General features: G+C 43.0%; 1 protein-coding gene across 1 annotated transcript in view; it reads right to left on the reverse strand.

The window, feature by feature from the left end:
- The window catches only part of FREM1 (FRAS1 related extracellular matrix 1), a 578,635-nt gene that overhangs the window by 361,052 nt on the left and 199,613 nt on the right, over positions 1-17,970 (reverse strand). Inside the window, exon 4 of the mRNA XM_085633804.1 lies at positions 6,746-7,047. Coding sequence (XP_085489930.1) covers positions 6,746-7,047 — 302 coding nt within the window. The remainder of the gene's footprint in view (positions 1-6,745; positions 7,048-17,970) is intronic.

Here is a 17,970-nt window from a genome sequence, read left to right on the forward strand (position 1 = left end):
TTAGAGCTTGAGCATAAGGTTATTGCAAACCTAATATCAATATACTGATCTGATAGTGGGAGACTTTAAGCTAACTCTCAGAAAGGAGCTGTATGTCCCACTTTTACTACAGAGAAGTCTTTCTGTGCAACAAATAGTAAGAGGACTGGTAATTAACTATAAAACAAGCGGCACCTGATAGAAGCACAGAAAGGTTACTAGCCCGCACTGCAAGGGTGAAGCAGGCATCTTGTGGAAACACCAAAATAGGAGACACAGTACCATGGCAACTGGGCAACCATTAACGACACATAATACCAAGATGATGATGAGACGTGTTCACAGGACCACAGTAACTTTCAATTTTTGCTGGGTTTCCACCAATCAAAACCACTTAGCTACTAAAGGTTCCAGGAAGGGAGCTGATCCCATCTTAGGCGCTCCTCCAAACTTAGCATAATATTTTCCAGAGTATGGATTGAGAGAGTAGATTGATCCTACCTATGCCCAGGTTTATGTGGAGCTACATACATAGGGCCCGATTCACAGAATTAACTTAAGACTAAATCCTAAACTTACTACTTTGTGGTATTCACAGAATGCACTTACTACTTTTGGTATTCACAGACTGCACTTACTACTTTTGGTATTCACAGAATGGATTTACGACTACTAACTTTACGTTCGCACTCGGGCTGGAAATTCCGGCCCGGAGGCGGAGCTTACGGCCCGGAGGCGGGGCTTCCGGCCCGGAGGCGGAGCTTCCGGCCCGGAGGTGAAGATTTCGGCCATGGCTAAATCTCCGCCACTGGCCGGAATCCCCACCTCCGGGCCGGAAGCCCCGCCTCCGGCCCGGAAGCCCCGCCTCCGGCCCGGAAGCCCCGCCTCCGGGCCGGAAGCCCCGCCTCCGGGCCGGAATTTCCGGCCCGAGTGCGGACGTAAAGTTAGTAGTCGTAAATCCATTCTGTGAATACCAAAAGTAGTAAGTGCAGTCTGTGAATACCAAAAGTAGTAAGTGCATTCTGTGAATACCACAAAGTAGTAAGTTTAGGATTTAGTCTTAAGTTCATTCTGTGAATCGGGCCGGATGAGTAGACTTTTCAAGGTAGGAGCAGCTTCATGAATTTCACCATGGATGCGATGTCTAATCTGTAATAAAAGGGGGGACACATTAAATTGTGTTTTGTGCTTTTTAAATTCCTAACTAAATCCTCTCTGGGCTGACATAACTGTGTGTGGTGTCTGCTCCTGAACAGAGCCACCAATTAATACAGCTTAATGCATTTGTACATTCTGGAGTACTACGTCCCAGAGAATAAACTAGCATCACTGAAGGCTAAACTCACCAATCACAAGATGACCCCAATCCCATCTCAAATGTTAACATCACCACCATCAAAATAGCCTCACTTCCATCTTGTTACTATTTGATCTCCCAGCCATTTTTGACAGTGTGGCATAAAGTATTGTTTTGAAATTATTAAGTGACATAGGTAATAATGGCTGTGCCTTCAGTATGGTGTCTTCTTTATTATCAGGTTTGTCTTACTCTTTTTCACAGTGTTTTAAGTCTTCAAAGACTACTCATCTTCATAGAAATGATTCCAAGGGCACAGTCTAAGGCTGCATATATTTCGTTTTACATCACTTCCTCTAGTGACATTATCTCTCCCTATGGCTTCTCCTACCACCTATTTAACCAATAATTTAAATGTTGTCTTCTCTCTTGTCCCCTCCTTTCAGTCACAAATCACTTGGTGCTTTCTAACTTCTCCCAATGAATGGCCATACACTGCCTAATAATCCCCCTTGGGGACAAACAGAAATCATATATATCGCCTGCATTACAGCACAAAATGTAAATTGTGCACAAAACCATTGCATTGGACACAACCACAGTCATTCCGTAATCCTGAAACTGAGTACTCCACTTTGTCAGCTAAAAGAATGTCTCCAACTACATCATCAGGACTGTCACTGGCTGTTGCCACAACATATGCAAAATATGAAACGTTCACCTCCACTTACAAGCTTAAGGATGCAAATTGTTGCTCATTGCCCTAGTCACACCAAACTTGAGCATTTTAAAGAAATGATCAATAATTTACAAAAGAAAGGGAATTACATATATCATAAGGTAAAAGTATAAACCAGTTAAAAGAGGCTTATACGTACCTTGACAAGGAAAAGAAGGAAATAGCAACAGGGGAAAAAACAGCAAACAAAATGGATAAGAGCAGGTGAAGCAATAGTATGTATGCTTCAAGTCTCCTTATATCTTGCCTCTGGTTCTCAAAGAAATTTTATTTCCACATTACTTATTCAGCCCCTCCAATTGGGGCTTGTGCAATGGTTCTTGATACCCTAGGCTGTAACATCATTCTGACCCGCTTTTTGGTAATGATGCCTTATTATAGTCCTCTAGAGGCAAACTGACACCCCTTTGTTGGTGGTGATTGCCTAGCATTGCCTTAATGTACCACAGACCTTACCACTAAATCCTAGCCCCCCAATGCTTCAGCATTTCCATAACCCTTCTGTACCATCTGGGATCCAACCCTTTACTCTATTGCTACCACTCCATTTGAATACCATGACCTCAGCCTGACGTCCTCTACCTAACTTCATGATCTGTCCTCTACCTCACTCCAATACCGGCTCCTTTGAGACTGATTTTAAAAAAATGATCTCCCATGGACAGAAGTGGCCCTTAGCTACCCCTCCTTACCAAGGCCTCAAGATTCTGTAATTTCTCCAGCATTAAACATGCCCAAATAAATGTTCTGAAAATGTGTGTGTCTGTGGCCTGCTCCCATTGAATTATATTAACCACTAATTGTAATCATGTCAGCCTTAGCTATTCATATGTACTCAGTGGCGGCTCCTCCATTGGGGTGTGGGGGCGTCGCCTCACTGCTTTATCGCACTGCGAGAAGCAGAAACATGAAATGGTAATACTACCATTTTATGTTTCTGCTTCTCACACTGCCAGAGCACAGAAGTGCCTGGTTTCGGTCCTGCTCGAGGGCAGGGGGGGAGTGGCTACCCCACTGTTGTGAGCCCTGACTATTTGGTCGGCCCGAGGGCCGATCAAAGCAGTCATGCGCACTCCACATTTTCTCTGTGTAGGCTGCATGTAACCTACATAGAGAAAATGGCCTCCGTACAGGCGCCTGGCTGGGGCGTTCTCCGCTGCTCTCCGCTGCGCCGCACCAATCACAACGCTGCCATTGCAGCGTTGTGATTGGCTTAGGGGAGGGAAGGGAGGCTGCCTAACGCGCCAGGAGCAGCAGGAGCTGAGACAGAGGCGCACGATGCGGAGGAAGGTAAGTTTTTGTATTTTAATACCTCCCCCACCACACCCGCCCGTCTTGCCAGCAGCGACTTTGAATAGGATCTGAGAAATATGCATGGCCTTAAGAAACCTATGTATTTGAATAACTTGTCTTTCTTTGCTGCACAGTTTAGTTAATATGACGCATAATGGGGTCCGCGCGCAATTGGAGTGGCCATGTCTATGCACAAATTATAAAGTAAGTCGCTCTTAAAATATACTCTTCATTGTCAGCCTTAGTGTCGAAAGTACTGGTAAACTCTAGCGTCGGCTTAGGTGTATGGTCGAAAGACCTCATGCAGCCGTGCTCCTCATGTCATCATTTTCCGATGTACCCTCTGTGCTTCCTTGCCAGGGAACTCACATCCCTCCGAGTCTCTGGCCACACATTATACATGATTTTTGCTGATTTGTTCACATGCAGAGCACTAAACACTGCTGGACTGTTGGATTGGTGCAGTCCGCCCATAGTGGAGGTACTCCTTTTAACCTTTGGTGACTGTATTTCTTGTGTACAGACATAGACACGAGTAAAGGCTGGTTGTACGGTAACGGTTTCAGCTTTGCGACGCTTCATACTGTTCTTTCCTACAAATTTTCCCTGTCGTTTCTGTCCTCCTGAAGGGAAAGGATGTTGTGTATTCGGAATTGAAAGACACCTAGGCAGGAGAGGTCTGTAGTAAAACACCTTTCCTTCATTGCGCTTTTCACAGGGAAACCAAGTCTGTGTCATTTTTTCATCATTTCCACTGAATCTCGGACGTGGTCTCACTGATGTGCTTAACTGGTTACCGCAGGTCTTATTTCTTTCAGTTGCTGATGTTTTGTGCACCCTGTTTTTGTCCAACGCCCATCTGTCCAAAGCAATGAAGGTCTTAATGCGATAGAGCAGGTTGTTATATGTAGGGCGGGTGTTTCATTGCAGACGAGATTGTTGAGGAGACACCTACTGTGGCGTAGGTTTGTGTGTTTCATATTTTGCGCAGTATAGAACACGGCGTACTCGCCAGGACTCTACAGTTATACATTCCGTAATCCTGAGGCAAACATGCACAGTGTAATCCCACAGTCCACACAAGTGCAGATTTAGGAATGCCATCTATGTGTGCTAGAAAAACATACATCTGTACATAAAACATGATCATATACAAGGGGAAACCCTCTCTCCCTCTTTCAGTACAAAGGCACACACGCCAAATCATAAAGCCACAGAAAAATAATCCTTACCCTCACATTCCACCCGTGGTGAAACGCACGCAAACACACAAAACAAACCCATTCATAGAACAATAAGGAGGCATGGTAGAAACCAAAGGCCGCGCAATTCATGATTTTAATGAAATCATGAAATGCGCGGCCTTTCGTTTCTACCATGCCTCAGTCACTCTCCATATACAAAAGAAACACACACACACACTTCTGTGTGTGCAGGGCTTTAAGTGGGATGGAAAAACTGGGTGGGGTCTCTCGTAGGGGCAGCCGATGCAATTATGAGCGTGGCTTAAAACTGTTAAGCTAAAAATCTGTACTTAGCATAGTGTGCTGCCCCACTGGTATTGTGCTTCTTCTGTCATTGCCTCCAGATATATAACAATTTGCAGTAAATATGTGGTGTAAAACCCACCATTTGAATCCATTTTTTTCAAACTTTTCTCGCGGGGGGAGAAGCCCCCACTTCCTCCTTTTGCAGTTCGGGCTAGCTCGCTGTGCTCCCACTTATTAGATTAGGGTACGATATTTTTCGCCTCACCACTTTCAAAATCCACCAGCTGCCACTGTTTGCTGTGCTGTACAAGCTATGTACAGTATGATTCACTCATGATTCACAAAGAGCTAAACACATTACAAAAATACAATATTTGGCATTTAAAAACGTTCTCTTTTGCAATTAATGTTAATGTATGTCTCAAATGTTTTGATGGCTTGTGCTTAAAAAGTGCTTGCTCTGGTCATATTTTTAGACACACAATAATGGTATAGTCTATTGTTGTGTACATATGTTCTTATTGTTTAAGGTTGCATTTGCAAGATTGTATTATGCAATATTTGCACATCCTATGTTGCACTATGCACGTTGTCACTTTACAAATGCTTGAAAATGAATGCATTGATCCATTTTTTTATAGGCAGTGTTTGCTTTCCTTATGCCGTACAGTGCACATTGCCTCCTTCCAGAGGTTGGGAATAAATTATTTGCTCGAGCTGGTTGATCTAGTGTATAAAGTGATTTTTTGGCTCTTGTAAATCGAAGTTTCCTCTGACCGACACTGTGGCGGACACGGGACCAACTGACTTCCGGTCGGAGGTCCCGACTACCTAATTACAATGCGACTGCACATGGTCCCATAGAGAAATGGGAGATTGTGTTAATCTTTTCACCCCGTGGCAGGCACCTCAAGGTGCCTGCCACAATATGCAGGGATTAACGGTGACCCCTCGGCCCCCAACCGGAGGTCGCAAGGAAAAGGAGGCCCTTCTAGGGGCCCCCAAGCATGTTTTCCATGTTGGAAAGCCCAGCATGGACAGCCTGTGGGAATCCGTGCATCATAATCCAGACAGCGAAATAAGCCGCCCATATGGAATGCGGGCCGGTTCCAACTGGTCAACAGGCTCATTGAGCCCATCGGAAGCCAGACGGAATGTCCGGCTGCTTTCAATTACGACCGGCTGTATTATAATCAGCCAGTCGGAAGTGTAACTGATGATCTCGGTCGTAGGCATTATAGAGGGTTTACAACCAAGATCGTAATAGGCCCTTTAATGTTTACAAATGTTCCATTGCGCTGTGCATGATTTCATTTCCATAGGTTGCATTTATATGATTATAGTATGTCATACTCGCATATCTTCTGTGGTGCTATGCATGTCGTCACTTTATAAAGGACAGTAAATGATGCCCCTAAGTGATTTATGTAATAGATTGGAGGTTTTGCACTTTTTATTGTTGATTTTATTATGCATTATGTACTGCTATTTCACTATTGTCACATGTTATGTGCACCTCCTTTGGAGTTCCATATCATAATGAATCAAACTTGAAACTGCTGTGCAGTTGCAACACTGCAGCGCTCTCTGGACGTTTGAAACTTCATTTGTTTTATGGACTAATACATGTGTTTATCTCTTGGAGCTGCTGTCATTACATAGTTTGAAAGTGTGCTTTATAATGAAATTGGGAGATCGCTCAGTATACCAGGGACAATAGAACTGTATATACATTGACTATCAAACTTTTTCGGGTATCTTCATAGATATTAGTCCGCGTCATGCTATGTGGCAGACTATCAGTAACTCTTGCCATACATACACCTGCCAAACCTTGTTTCCATCACATTACATTCATGCTCCAGTTGTACATCCAAACAGCCTGTGCTGTCTGCAACATTTGGAACACAGTTTTAATACTCAGAATTGTAGTAAAACAGGTCTTACTGGATGCAGGATAAAAGCTGTGAGGTTGATCGCCACGTGGCACCTGCTTCTCAGGCTCTCCAATGACAACGTGACCATGAGCAGGCACAGATGTTTCCAAGGAGGTCAGTCTGATGGTGCACTCCAGATTTTGTGTCTTGTCGTAGTGAATACTCAGCACATTTTTGTCAATCACATTAGAAAGGCCATAGAAGTCAGGAACCTCCAGTGGCTTGGAGCCCAGTGTTATGATGTTGCAGTCAGGTTCGAGTAGCTTTACTCTTAGAAGAAAGGTTTCTGTGAATGTCTCTGTCTCTGTAAACCTGGAAACAGAAAAGAGACGCCCCTGATTAAATTCATTAATATACAAAGAAACATATTGTTTAAGTTGTATTACACTTGTGAATATTATTTGCAACAATATCTATTGAAACTACGACCCACATCTCTGAGGCTTGTGGTGTAGTAATGAATGCTCCACAAGCCAGTCATTACTCACTGAGTTTCCTACTGCCTTCCTCAGCGTGTGTGTTAACCGGCATACCTAGTTAGTAGGAAAAGGCACACAATTCATACTAGTACTTTTCCAAGGTTGAGACTTAAGAGACATTTTGTTGTAAGCCAATCCCAGTAGCACTAACAAAAATTAAAAAGGTCATTATCACTCATATAAATGCCTTACATCCTGTACATGCTCCCTTTCTTTCGATTTAGGAGGACATACACCCTCCAGAATGTTTTTTAACTACAAATCCATGTGAAGAGTTTCCAGCAGCAAGACTGTGTTTATCAGTAATCCTTCAAGCAAAACTTTGCATTGCATGCATTATATATGTATTTTAGCCACTGTTAAGTACAGTTTCCCTAAATGGGAAATAAAAAATACCTAATTCAAGAGTTAAATCCTCTAATGTTGAACTTTTTAATAAAATAGTGAAAAGAAAGATTAGAATAATAAAGGAACAAAATCATGAGTTTGGAGAATATGAACTGCCCTAAAAGTAAAGGAACACTTCACAAACAAATTTAGAATGATGTAAACTCTTCAATAATTTTGCCATATATAATAAAAAGAACTTCGAAAGAGAATTGTTTGTGCAGTGAGATGACTGCCAGATCACCTTTAAACTAACCACTAAGGATCTCCACCCAAACTGCACATAAGGCCACAAAATCCTTATCCGCGTCGGCCAACCATATTTGGGGATTTGAAGCTCTATATAAATGCAGCTGCAATGTAATACAATACAGTACAATACAGTACAATTCAGTATCTACACGGGGCAGGTGTACGTTTGCAGGAGTTTTATAAGATTGGAAAGTATCTGCAAGTGGTATGTAAATCCCCACGTCCACAACATTTCTTGTATAGTGTGTCACCTTCCTTTACTGGCATGACCACCTACATTTTGGATTATGGAAATCCCACCACAGAGGTGAGATTCCATGTTTGCAAATCACAGCTGTTATAGGATACACCTGCCAATCATGAACCTGTGAATCAGGGTTGTGTTTCTGTCTTTTCAAATACATGTACTTGGACACTTACTGAACTTATGTGTGAAAACCTCTTAGGGAACTTTAATGTCATATTTATTTCAATACCCACTATTAAGCAGACTTCCGGTGAACCACAGGCGTCCACTTGCGTATCACTGTAATTAGTGTGCTATGTAATCTCAGGTATTGCATATATTCTAACTATTATGTATTTGGCCATGATTCACCTCATAGGTCTGATGCACAAAGCTGTTTGCACAGAAGCAGCAGCAATTATGATTGCAAAATGAACTTGATCATTTACAAAATATGAATCTTTCCTTCCCATCTTGATCTCCCACTTTTTCCCCCCTCACTCCCTCCTTCTCCTTACTCTAGGACAGTAGATAGGGGGGCAACCTTGCAGAAATTGTGTTAACCAACTATACCAGCTACATAACCATGTGGGGCTGCTACCCAGTACCGGGAAAGCGATGATTGATCATATGTTTTATGTTTTATGTTTGTACGTATAAAAATACCAATAAAAACATTTGTTAGAAAAAACAAAATATGAATTTGCACACACAAACAGGTTTACTCACATGCGAAATTACAGCAATATTATGACTTCTTACATGTAGGTAAATTTCCTGACAGGAGTTGCCAGCGTTCCATGATGGGGACTGCTGCTGAAGTTGGTGAACACCCACAAGTGGTGGGGATTCTCAAAAGCTGTGCAGCTAGTTCCTCAGCAGGACAGATGTTGGAGAATAACTTCTATCAAGGTTAGTGGCACACCCAAGGTCAGGGGCACATCTATTTTCAATAAAGCAAAGAAAAGAAACCATCCCCCAAAACGACGGGGGTGTAAACGAAGAGGTGTTATCTATTCAGAAAAATGCACTTACTACATTTCTGAATGTGTAAATGTTTGCAAAAATGAATACTTCTGGGAAGCCCGTGGCACTTGCAGATTCCCAGAAGTGCGCCTGGATTTGCTTGTGAATTCAATGAAAACTGTAAATTATACTAAAGAAGCTATTTATTTTGTGAATTGGGAACCCAAACCAGACAGTTGTATATGTTTGTTTTAGGTTAGGCCATTTGAAATATGTGTCTTTTATTTTTCAAATATTTTTGCTTTTATTTGTCTGGTAAATAATAGTCTTTAATGTGTTTCTTCTGCCTGTCAGTGAAAACTGACGTCATAGGCGATTAATCCCACACTTTCAGCAGTACCATAATTAAAGCTTGTATGTGCTGTAAAGAGCGGAAAATGCGCTTAAATTTTCACTTGTTTGTAAATATCCACTAAGCTACATCTAAGTGTATGTTCATCAAGAATTATGACACACATGCATCCACACACACACACAACTGCGTACATTATGCACTCATAATTCATAGTCAGGGACCAATAGGTTCAGGTGGGGGTGGTGTTTGGGGTGCGACCCTCCCAAATAAATGCATTCTTGACTCGGTAGTTGGGTCTGGGAGCCTTGAGTAAGGTCTGCTATGTGTTGGTTTTTCGAGGTTTTAATTTCTTAATTTTTTTGGATTAGAAAGTTAAATATATATTATGAATGGCTTACCAAAAAAGTAGTAAATCCGCACCCATAGAAGTATTAATTGAATGGGAGAAAAATGTACTACTTTTCAGAAATCAAAAACGTTTGCAATAGCAGGCTTGGAAATCTGTGTCGTTCTCAGGTTTCCAGGCATAGTATCAGTGGCGGCTCCTCTGCTATGGCGGAGGAGCGTCGCCTCACTACTTTCAAGCAAGTCGAGACGAGAAGCAGAACCATAAAACGATGATAACTTTCAGTTATTATCATTTTATGTTTGTGCTGCTTTGTGGGCGGATGGGTGGGCTGGGCTGCTCTGCTCGCAAGGCAGAGGAGAAGTGGTTTGCCCACTCCTAAGTGTGCAATGACTGTTTGGTCGGCCCTCTGGGGCTGCCCAAACCAGTCATGGGCACTTTCCCCGTTCTCTATGCAGGCTGCATTACAGCCTGCATGGAGAACATGCCCAGGCCCCCATTCCCAGGTTGAGCGTCAAACCAGGATACTCAAAACCAATCACAAAGCAGCATTGCAGCATTGTGAATAGAATTTTTATGGAACGGGCGATATACCCTCTGAATTTCAAAGTACTGTGAACAGCACAATACCACATGGTACAAGCACACAACGGATCCTCTGATGTTCATGAAACACATCTCATGTTTGTATAAAGCGCTTATAATACATTCTGTGATGCTATACACACTCACTAAATCCTAGCCCTACATGCACTCGATGGCGCAGGATGTGCTGCAGCATGGGCATAGAGCACTTTATGGGCGCTCAGATACACACCACAGCGCTACTGTGAAGAATACTATTGTGCGGAAAGTGGAGATGGTTATCAGTGGTATGTCCAGCGAGTTCCATGTACCTCGACACTCTGCACCGCATAGCACTCTGGGTAAGCACAGCACGTGACACAGAGAAATTGAATTTCCCTTGTGTGTACAACGCATCAGTTCCGTTAGGAATGCCAGAGCAAAGATGAGTCCGGGTGAGGAACGGCATGTGTAGCGTGGCCCAAGTACCCAGCACCAAGGACCCAGTCTGTTCTGGGTGCTGCATAATGTTCTAGGTACCTGAAGCAGGTGAAACAGAGAGCTTGAATGTCCCCCGAATATACAACATATTGGTTCCGTTAGGAATACCATAGCAAAGATGAGTCCAGGTGATTATCAGTGGCCTGTCCAACGTATGCCGTGTACTCACGCTGCACAGTGGAGCGCGCACAGCTCATAAAGTGCCCGGCCTGCGCTCCGTGCTGCACTTTGCTATTACACGCCCCAGATTTAGCCTGATAGCAGTGTTTATACCTAGACCTATAAATGAATGCATGTACGGTACCCATGGATCAAGAGACGGTGTGAGTGAAATGTCATCCGTGTCATTTGTTCCACTTGAATCGCGCGTGTGCTCTATGCAACAGGAATGTGCACATGGGCTGTGCAATCAAGCAGACCAAACTGCTTGAAGGGTACATAAAAAGTGCTTCACAGAACAGTGCTGTGCAAAACACCCTCTCGCTCCCTTCCAGTGCACGCTTCTTGCGCTTTGGACCTGGGGCGAGTGTGCACATGAATAAAAGTCACCATGGTTTAATTATGACGGCTGACACAAAGCTGGTTTGTTTTAAAAGATTCATGTGCACTGAGCAGTGAATAATGAAAGACATAAATATTTTCTGAAAATAAAAACAATAACATTAATAACATGGACCACCCTACAACACACACCGCAAACTAAATGATGACTCAGCTTAGCAACGTACCCATTATTTATTGTTACCCAGGTGAGAAATGTTGTTCTAGTCAAGTGCTTTATGTGTATACGTGTGTACATGTGTTCACTTGCTGTTGCTTTGCGGGCTGCTCTACCTACCCTCCAGCCTATACTTCCCCAGTCGGAAAACCGAACTTGGCGCAGCAGAACTAATAAATATGTCATCGGTGTTCATTTGACAAAGCCATTCCTGGGTGACTTCCCACAACCCTCAAACCCCGCAATTAGAAACAGCTTACACCGGCCGGGCTGGAAATGTGTGTTTTATTCCCTACAGCTGACTGCAGGGGTGGGATGGGGGTCATAAATGAAGAAATAATTGTATGATTCGGATAACAGGGGTTTTGGTTGCATGTTTCCACGTTCAACTACACCCAGCTATGCACCTTATAAAAACACTCATTGATCAGTCAGTTGCTCTCGCCTTCAAGAGCCATTGGCTTTATCTATATTTTTACCATTGTGCACAGCAGTACAGTTGCTCTGCAGCATGGCTAAAAGGGTAAATAAGCATTGGCATAGCCAATAGGTCTCGCCTTTGGGACCTTATAAGTATTTAGTTATGCAGTAGAATATCCTTGGCGCAACAACATCAACTGTTGCTTGGCTAAACACTAATAAGGTCCCAAAGGCGAGACCTATTGGCTATGCCAATGCTTGGTAAAAAAATGAGGTTATTTTCAAATATACCGTTTTTGGCCTCTGAGTCCCTGGCTTCCTACCTCCCACCATCCCTGCTTAACTTGCAGACAAGCTCAGCATCTCTGATTGTACTCAGCACACCTGTAGCCAGGTCACGATGAGTCTGGAGGCTAAGAAGTGTAAAAAAGAAAAAACAAACCAACAGCCCTTTTCCATCTATGCACTAAGGATCTGGAACATCAACTTTATATCCCTGCCTCTGAACATCCCCACTTAACTTGCAGACAAACTCACCATCTCTGATGGCTCTCAGCACACCCGCAGCCAGGCCACCATCAATATGGAGACCAAGACGTTTGAACAAGAAAAATCAAGGCAGCAGAACCTTTCTATCTATTCTCCAAGGATCAGGAACAACATCTTGGTATTAACAAGGACACCTTAATGCTGCTCTAATTCAGAACAGAGTTGAAGACCTACCTCTTTAAGGAACACTACATCTCAATGCAGCACAATAAGCAACAACCTCTCCTATTACTCGTATGCTTGCCTTGGATCCTGTACAGCTGCTGCCTTTTCTGCGAGGACTGTGCTATACAAATACCACAAACATACATACAACCCCAGCTTGATCGGTACCAATAGAAATCTACCAGGCATTGATTCTTGAAAAAAAAGATCTCATGAAATTCAGGGAGTTGTGACGTTTGTGAGTGGTACCAAGAGTCTTACCCAGAGGGCTATGAATATGTCAACATATTAATAACAAATGCGATCTACACACATTTATGTGCTGAACAGCACTGAGTTTGCAGCCAATGGCAAATTCACACTATCCTACATCTCCATATGTCTCCCTTTAATAATTATGTTGATAGAAATGCCAAATAGCTGAATGACTATTGAGAGTACACCAAGGGCCACTTGTATTATTTGCTGGTAATTTAGTAACCAGTAAATATTTTTATGAACCAGTCTATGCACCATTATGTCATTTCATAAAAAACAGAATCGGTCTGAGTCACAATCCTACCTACCTACCTAATTAATATTCATTAGGTAGGTCGTAAATTCCGGCTCAGTCCTTTTGGCCACAAACGCAGGGATGCTGGCCTGCATTGGTTAGTAGGCCACCATGTCTGTGATTGAAATTCAATAAAGTAAACATTTTCTTAAATTCAGGTCCCATGGGACACTGTACTCTCCCCAACAAACTATTTTTTAACATTCACAAAGAGGAAGGGATGACAAGGGGAGCCTTTCCTTTTTCCAAATAGATTGCCACTCCAACTTGGGGTTTGCAACTTTTCGGTGGTTTATGACCACTAATTCAGACTTAAGACAATGATATGCATGGATAGGAATTCCTATTTGGAAAGGATACCTACAGCAAGCATCTTCCATGTAGCAATTCCGTATCCTTTTACATGTCAGAACAAAATGAATGACTCCTAAAAGTGGTCTAGTACATTTCAAAAAGCATTTTTGCAGTCACAAACTCCAGACTAGAGCGCTTGTGACCAGAGAAGTGCTTTATTTGTCTTTTTAACCAAAAAATGTGGTTGTTGGCTTAACTCAAGATTTTTCCTTTGACATCACTCAGCTCAGAGAGAAATCTATAAATAACAGGTACTGTGGAAGCTAGAGAAAGTAAGGAGGTGTAAATTGCAATGGGTCGTACGAACTTTTCTTTCCCATAATGTTCTACAAACTTTAATTATTGTTAAATACATTATTTGTCTACATTAACAAACCGGAAAACACTGGATTCACCTCCACTAGTAAATGTCCTACCACCTTACAGTTCTTCTCTCCTCCTGATGACAGTGGTATCCTGCATATATGGGTGTGCAGGTGGCACATGAAAGGGCCAAAAACAGACGCATGCTACTTGTATTTTAGCTGCCCTAATCAGAAGCTGTCTTCAAACATCTGTACATGGCAGTTGCCAGGCTAATTAAATCAACAATTCAGTAAAGACACCACTTATTAAGGATGAGGCAATTAGACCTGAAGAGAGACCACTGGAGGGTAAACTTTTAGAATACAATGTAGTCTAGAAGGTGATTTACACCACACTTCTTTAAAAAAAAAATTGTAAGTTCTTTATTGAAGATTTTTACCAAAATACAACAGCATAATAATACAAATGAATAAAGCGGTCATCTGAGAAATTACTCCCCCCTTCCCCTTCCCTACCCCAGAGAGCCTACCCACCCCCTGCCACCCGCCCCCCCGAGGCTGGTCCTAAAGAAAAAAGAAAAAAATCAGTTCTTTCACTAGCATGAAAAGAAGAAAAAAGAACACAGACACAGTGTCAAAAAGTAACAACAAACAATATCATTGCAAGAATTACCCTTAACAGTGAAGCAAAATAAGATACCACTTGGACTCAAATATTTATCACCCATTACCTTAACCTAGGTCATCTTCAGACCATCTGGTCAGAAGGGCCCACATTTCCATCACCCTTGTCCTTGTTCTCTGCCCCTTTCTAGCATATACTGCAGTTTCTAACCTATATACTGCCAGAAATCTCCCTAACCATTGTTGACCCGTAGGTGCAACAGGATCAAGCCAGTGAGTTACTAAACAGAGTCTGAATACTACCATAGCAATAAAGAGAAAGGTCTGGACCCGAACCGGTAGCTGAGGGCAACTCACTCCAAGAACAATCAGCTGTGGTGTTAAATCTATTCGCTGTCCCAAGTGAGACTCCAAAATAGTACCAACATCCCTTTTAATTATGCCCAAGTCAGGGCAGGAAGCGAACATATGTACAATGTCTGCTGCTGGATAGCTCACCGTGGACATGTTGATCCTGTGACTCCTCCCTATTTAGAGATCTTCTCCGGTGTTATATAAAGATTAAACCAGGTCTTAAAACATTGTAGCTGGAAGCAATACATGAGGTTTGGGCCATATATTTTTATTTTTATATTTGTTTGGCGCGATAGTCCTAATTATTTCGTCCGCATTCTGGACTCTTCTGATCTTTACCCCTGGGTCAGGATCATATTGGACTCTGATAGATATATATCAAAGGTTATCAACCCTTCCTGGAGCCCACCAAATAGTTTGGGGAAAAATTGTTTTTCGATTCCCCAAAAGAGTCTGACCATCAGGTGTGTCTGTCCCACACCACCTGTCCATCCTCGCCCTGATGAAGGTGTAGCCCCGGCTGGGGCTTAACACCGAAACGCGCGTTGGCGTTTTTAAGGCTGTGGGGTAGTCGAAATTCCACTACCCATACTCTGTGGATGATAACTGTCAACTTGTCATTAAACCATCATGTGGCAGTTTTATTATCTTGATGTTCTTTTATTTTTATGAACAAAAAATGTGTGATGTTGTATATAGGATGATGTCACTGTGGAATGTGTGATAGTACGATTGCGGTTTTTGAATGAGGCGTGTGGGACAGAGTTATTGTATTAATGTGAATTCTGGAATGCTGTTTTGCAATAGGTGTATTTATATATAATTGACAAAATGGTGTTGAAAATACAGAAAAATAAATATGATCGACTATTGTGATTAAATAACACTATTGTTGGATTATTTTTGATTTTTGTCCTGGTCTGCAACGGTGTGTGGTTATTAATAGTAGGACCCTCCATAGGGCCTTTCTTGAATAATTTTGGCAGGTATTCCTTTTTGTTGGTCTAACCTATATACTGCCAGAAATCTCCCTAACCATTGTTGACCCGTAGGTGCAACAGGATCAAGCCAGTGAGTTGCTAAACAGAGTCTGAATACTACCATAGCAATAAAGAGAAAGGTCTGGACCCGAACCGGTAGCTGAGGGCAACTCACTCCAAGAACATTAGCTGTGGTGTTAAATCTATTCTCTGTCCCAAGTGAGACTCCAAAATAGTAGCAACATCCCTTTTAATTATGCCCAAGTCAGGGCAGGAAGCGAACATATATGTGCAATGTCTGCTGCTGGATAGCTCACCGTGGACATTGAATTGAATTGAAAGGGATTTTATAGAGCGCGGCTGATGCCCAGGGGCGTCCAAGCGCTAGACATAGAAGAAGAAGGTACCTCATAACACAGTAACACCGGGGGTGATTAGTCAACGAAAAAGGAATGTTTTTAGCTTTTTCCGGAAAGAAAGCAGATTCGGGTCGCATCTGAGCTGTACAGGGAGAGAGTTCCAAAGCTTGGCCGCGTTGTGAGAAAAGGACCTGCCTCCTGCTCTTGCTCTCCTGATCCTGGGAGCTTCAGCTAGGAATGCCTTGGCAGAGCGGAGTTGTTTGCTAGGTTGATACGGGGTAAGAAGACAGTGGTTAATCTTTGGACCAGTACTCCAAAAAGCCTGATGAGAGATGCAGAGGGCTTTGAATTTGATTCTATCCCTCACAGGGAGCCAGTGAAGCTTCTTCAGTCCTGACTCCACTGATGCTTTACGAGGGAGCTGAAGCAGAGGGCGGGCAGCACAGTTCTGTATGCGCTGAAGTTTCTGCAAGACATATTCTGGGGACCCTAGATATAAGGCATTACTGAAATCTATCTAGATTGAATTAAGCCCTGTATCGCAACCTGCTTGGCTTCAAATGGTAGAAGCGGAAGAATTTTCCTCAATATTCTGATAATTCCAAAGCAGGTTGCAGAGGTCTTAGTTGCTTGGGTGTTCAGAGTTAGAGAGTCGTCCAACCAAACTCCCAAACTAGAGGGCCATAATAGGTCCAAGGTAGAGAGTGCTGGTGGTCCGAGCAACATAAGTTCGGTCTTATCACCGTTGAGTTTGAGGGACGAGGCTGTCATCCAGTTTTTGATTGCTTCCATGCAAGCAGTCAAATTGGCTTGAACCGTGCCATAGTTCTCCTGTGCAAGGGAGACCACTAGCTGAGTGTCATCCGCATATGTAATGATCTTGATACCATATGGGTGAACAATCTCAGCCAGGGGTCTCATGTACACATTGAACCAGGCTGGGCTAAGTGACGAGCCCTGCGGAACCCCACAGGCCAGGGGTTTACTTGAGGAAAAGCAGTCTCCATCAAAAACCTGAAAGGTTCTTCCACACAAGAAGGATCTAAACCAGGCTAAAGCATTTCCTGAGACTCCCAGATCAAGGAGTCGGTCCAATAGGGTTTTGTGGCTAACTGTGTCAAAGGCTGCACTTAGATCGAGGAGGATGACTGCCACTGATCCTCCCCGATCCAAGATCCGCCTAGTTTCCTCTGTTACGGCCAGCAGGGCCGTTTCTGTCCCGTGTTTAGGACGGAACCCCGTCTGGGAGATATCCAGTAACTTGTTATTCTCGAGAAATGCAATCAGATGGGAATTGATGTATTTTTCCAGAATTTTACTTGCCCAAGGTAGCAAGGAGATGGGAATTGCTATAGTCCGTAGGGTCGAGGGTAGGCTTTTTCAGCAGTGCCCTTACCATGGCTTGTTTCCATGTAGGTGGGACACTGCAGGTGGTTAAGGAGGTGTTAAGCAACTCTAACAGGGTGGGGAGAATGATTTGACTGACCGAAACCATAGTGCGAGGGGGGGCAGGGTCACGTGGGGAACCAGATTTCACTTGCTGTATAAGAGTCTCTAGTATGTCTCGTTTAATCAAAGGGAAATGGTCCAAAGTTATACATGAAGATTGAGCCTTTTCCAAGATAGGAGACAGGTTCTTGGGAAGGGGTTCTCGGTCAGAGACTACAAATGAGGAAGAGATTTTGTTGATTTTCTGGTAGAAAAATTCCGCTAACTCATTACAGCGGGAAAGAGTATTGTCACTGGGGATCACAGGTGAAGGAAGTTTAGTGAGATTT

This window comes from Triturus cristatus, chromosome 2_1 (assembly GCF_964204655.1).
Source record: "Triturus cristatus chromosome 2_1, aTriCri1.1, whole genome shotgun sequence".
NCBI lineage: Eukaryota > Metazoa > Chordata > Amphibia > Caudata > Salamandridae > Triturus > Triturus cristatus.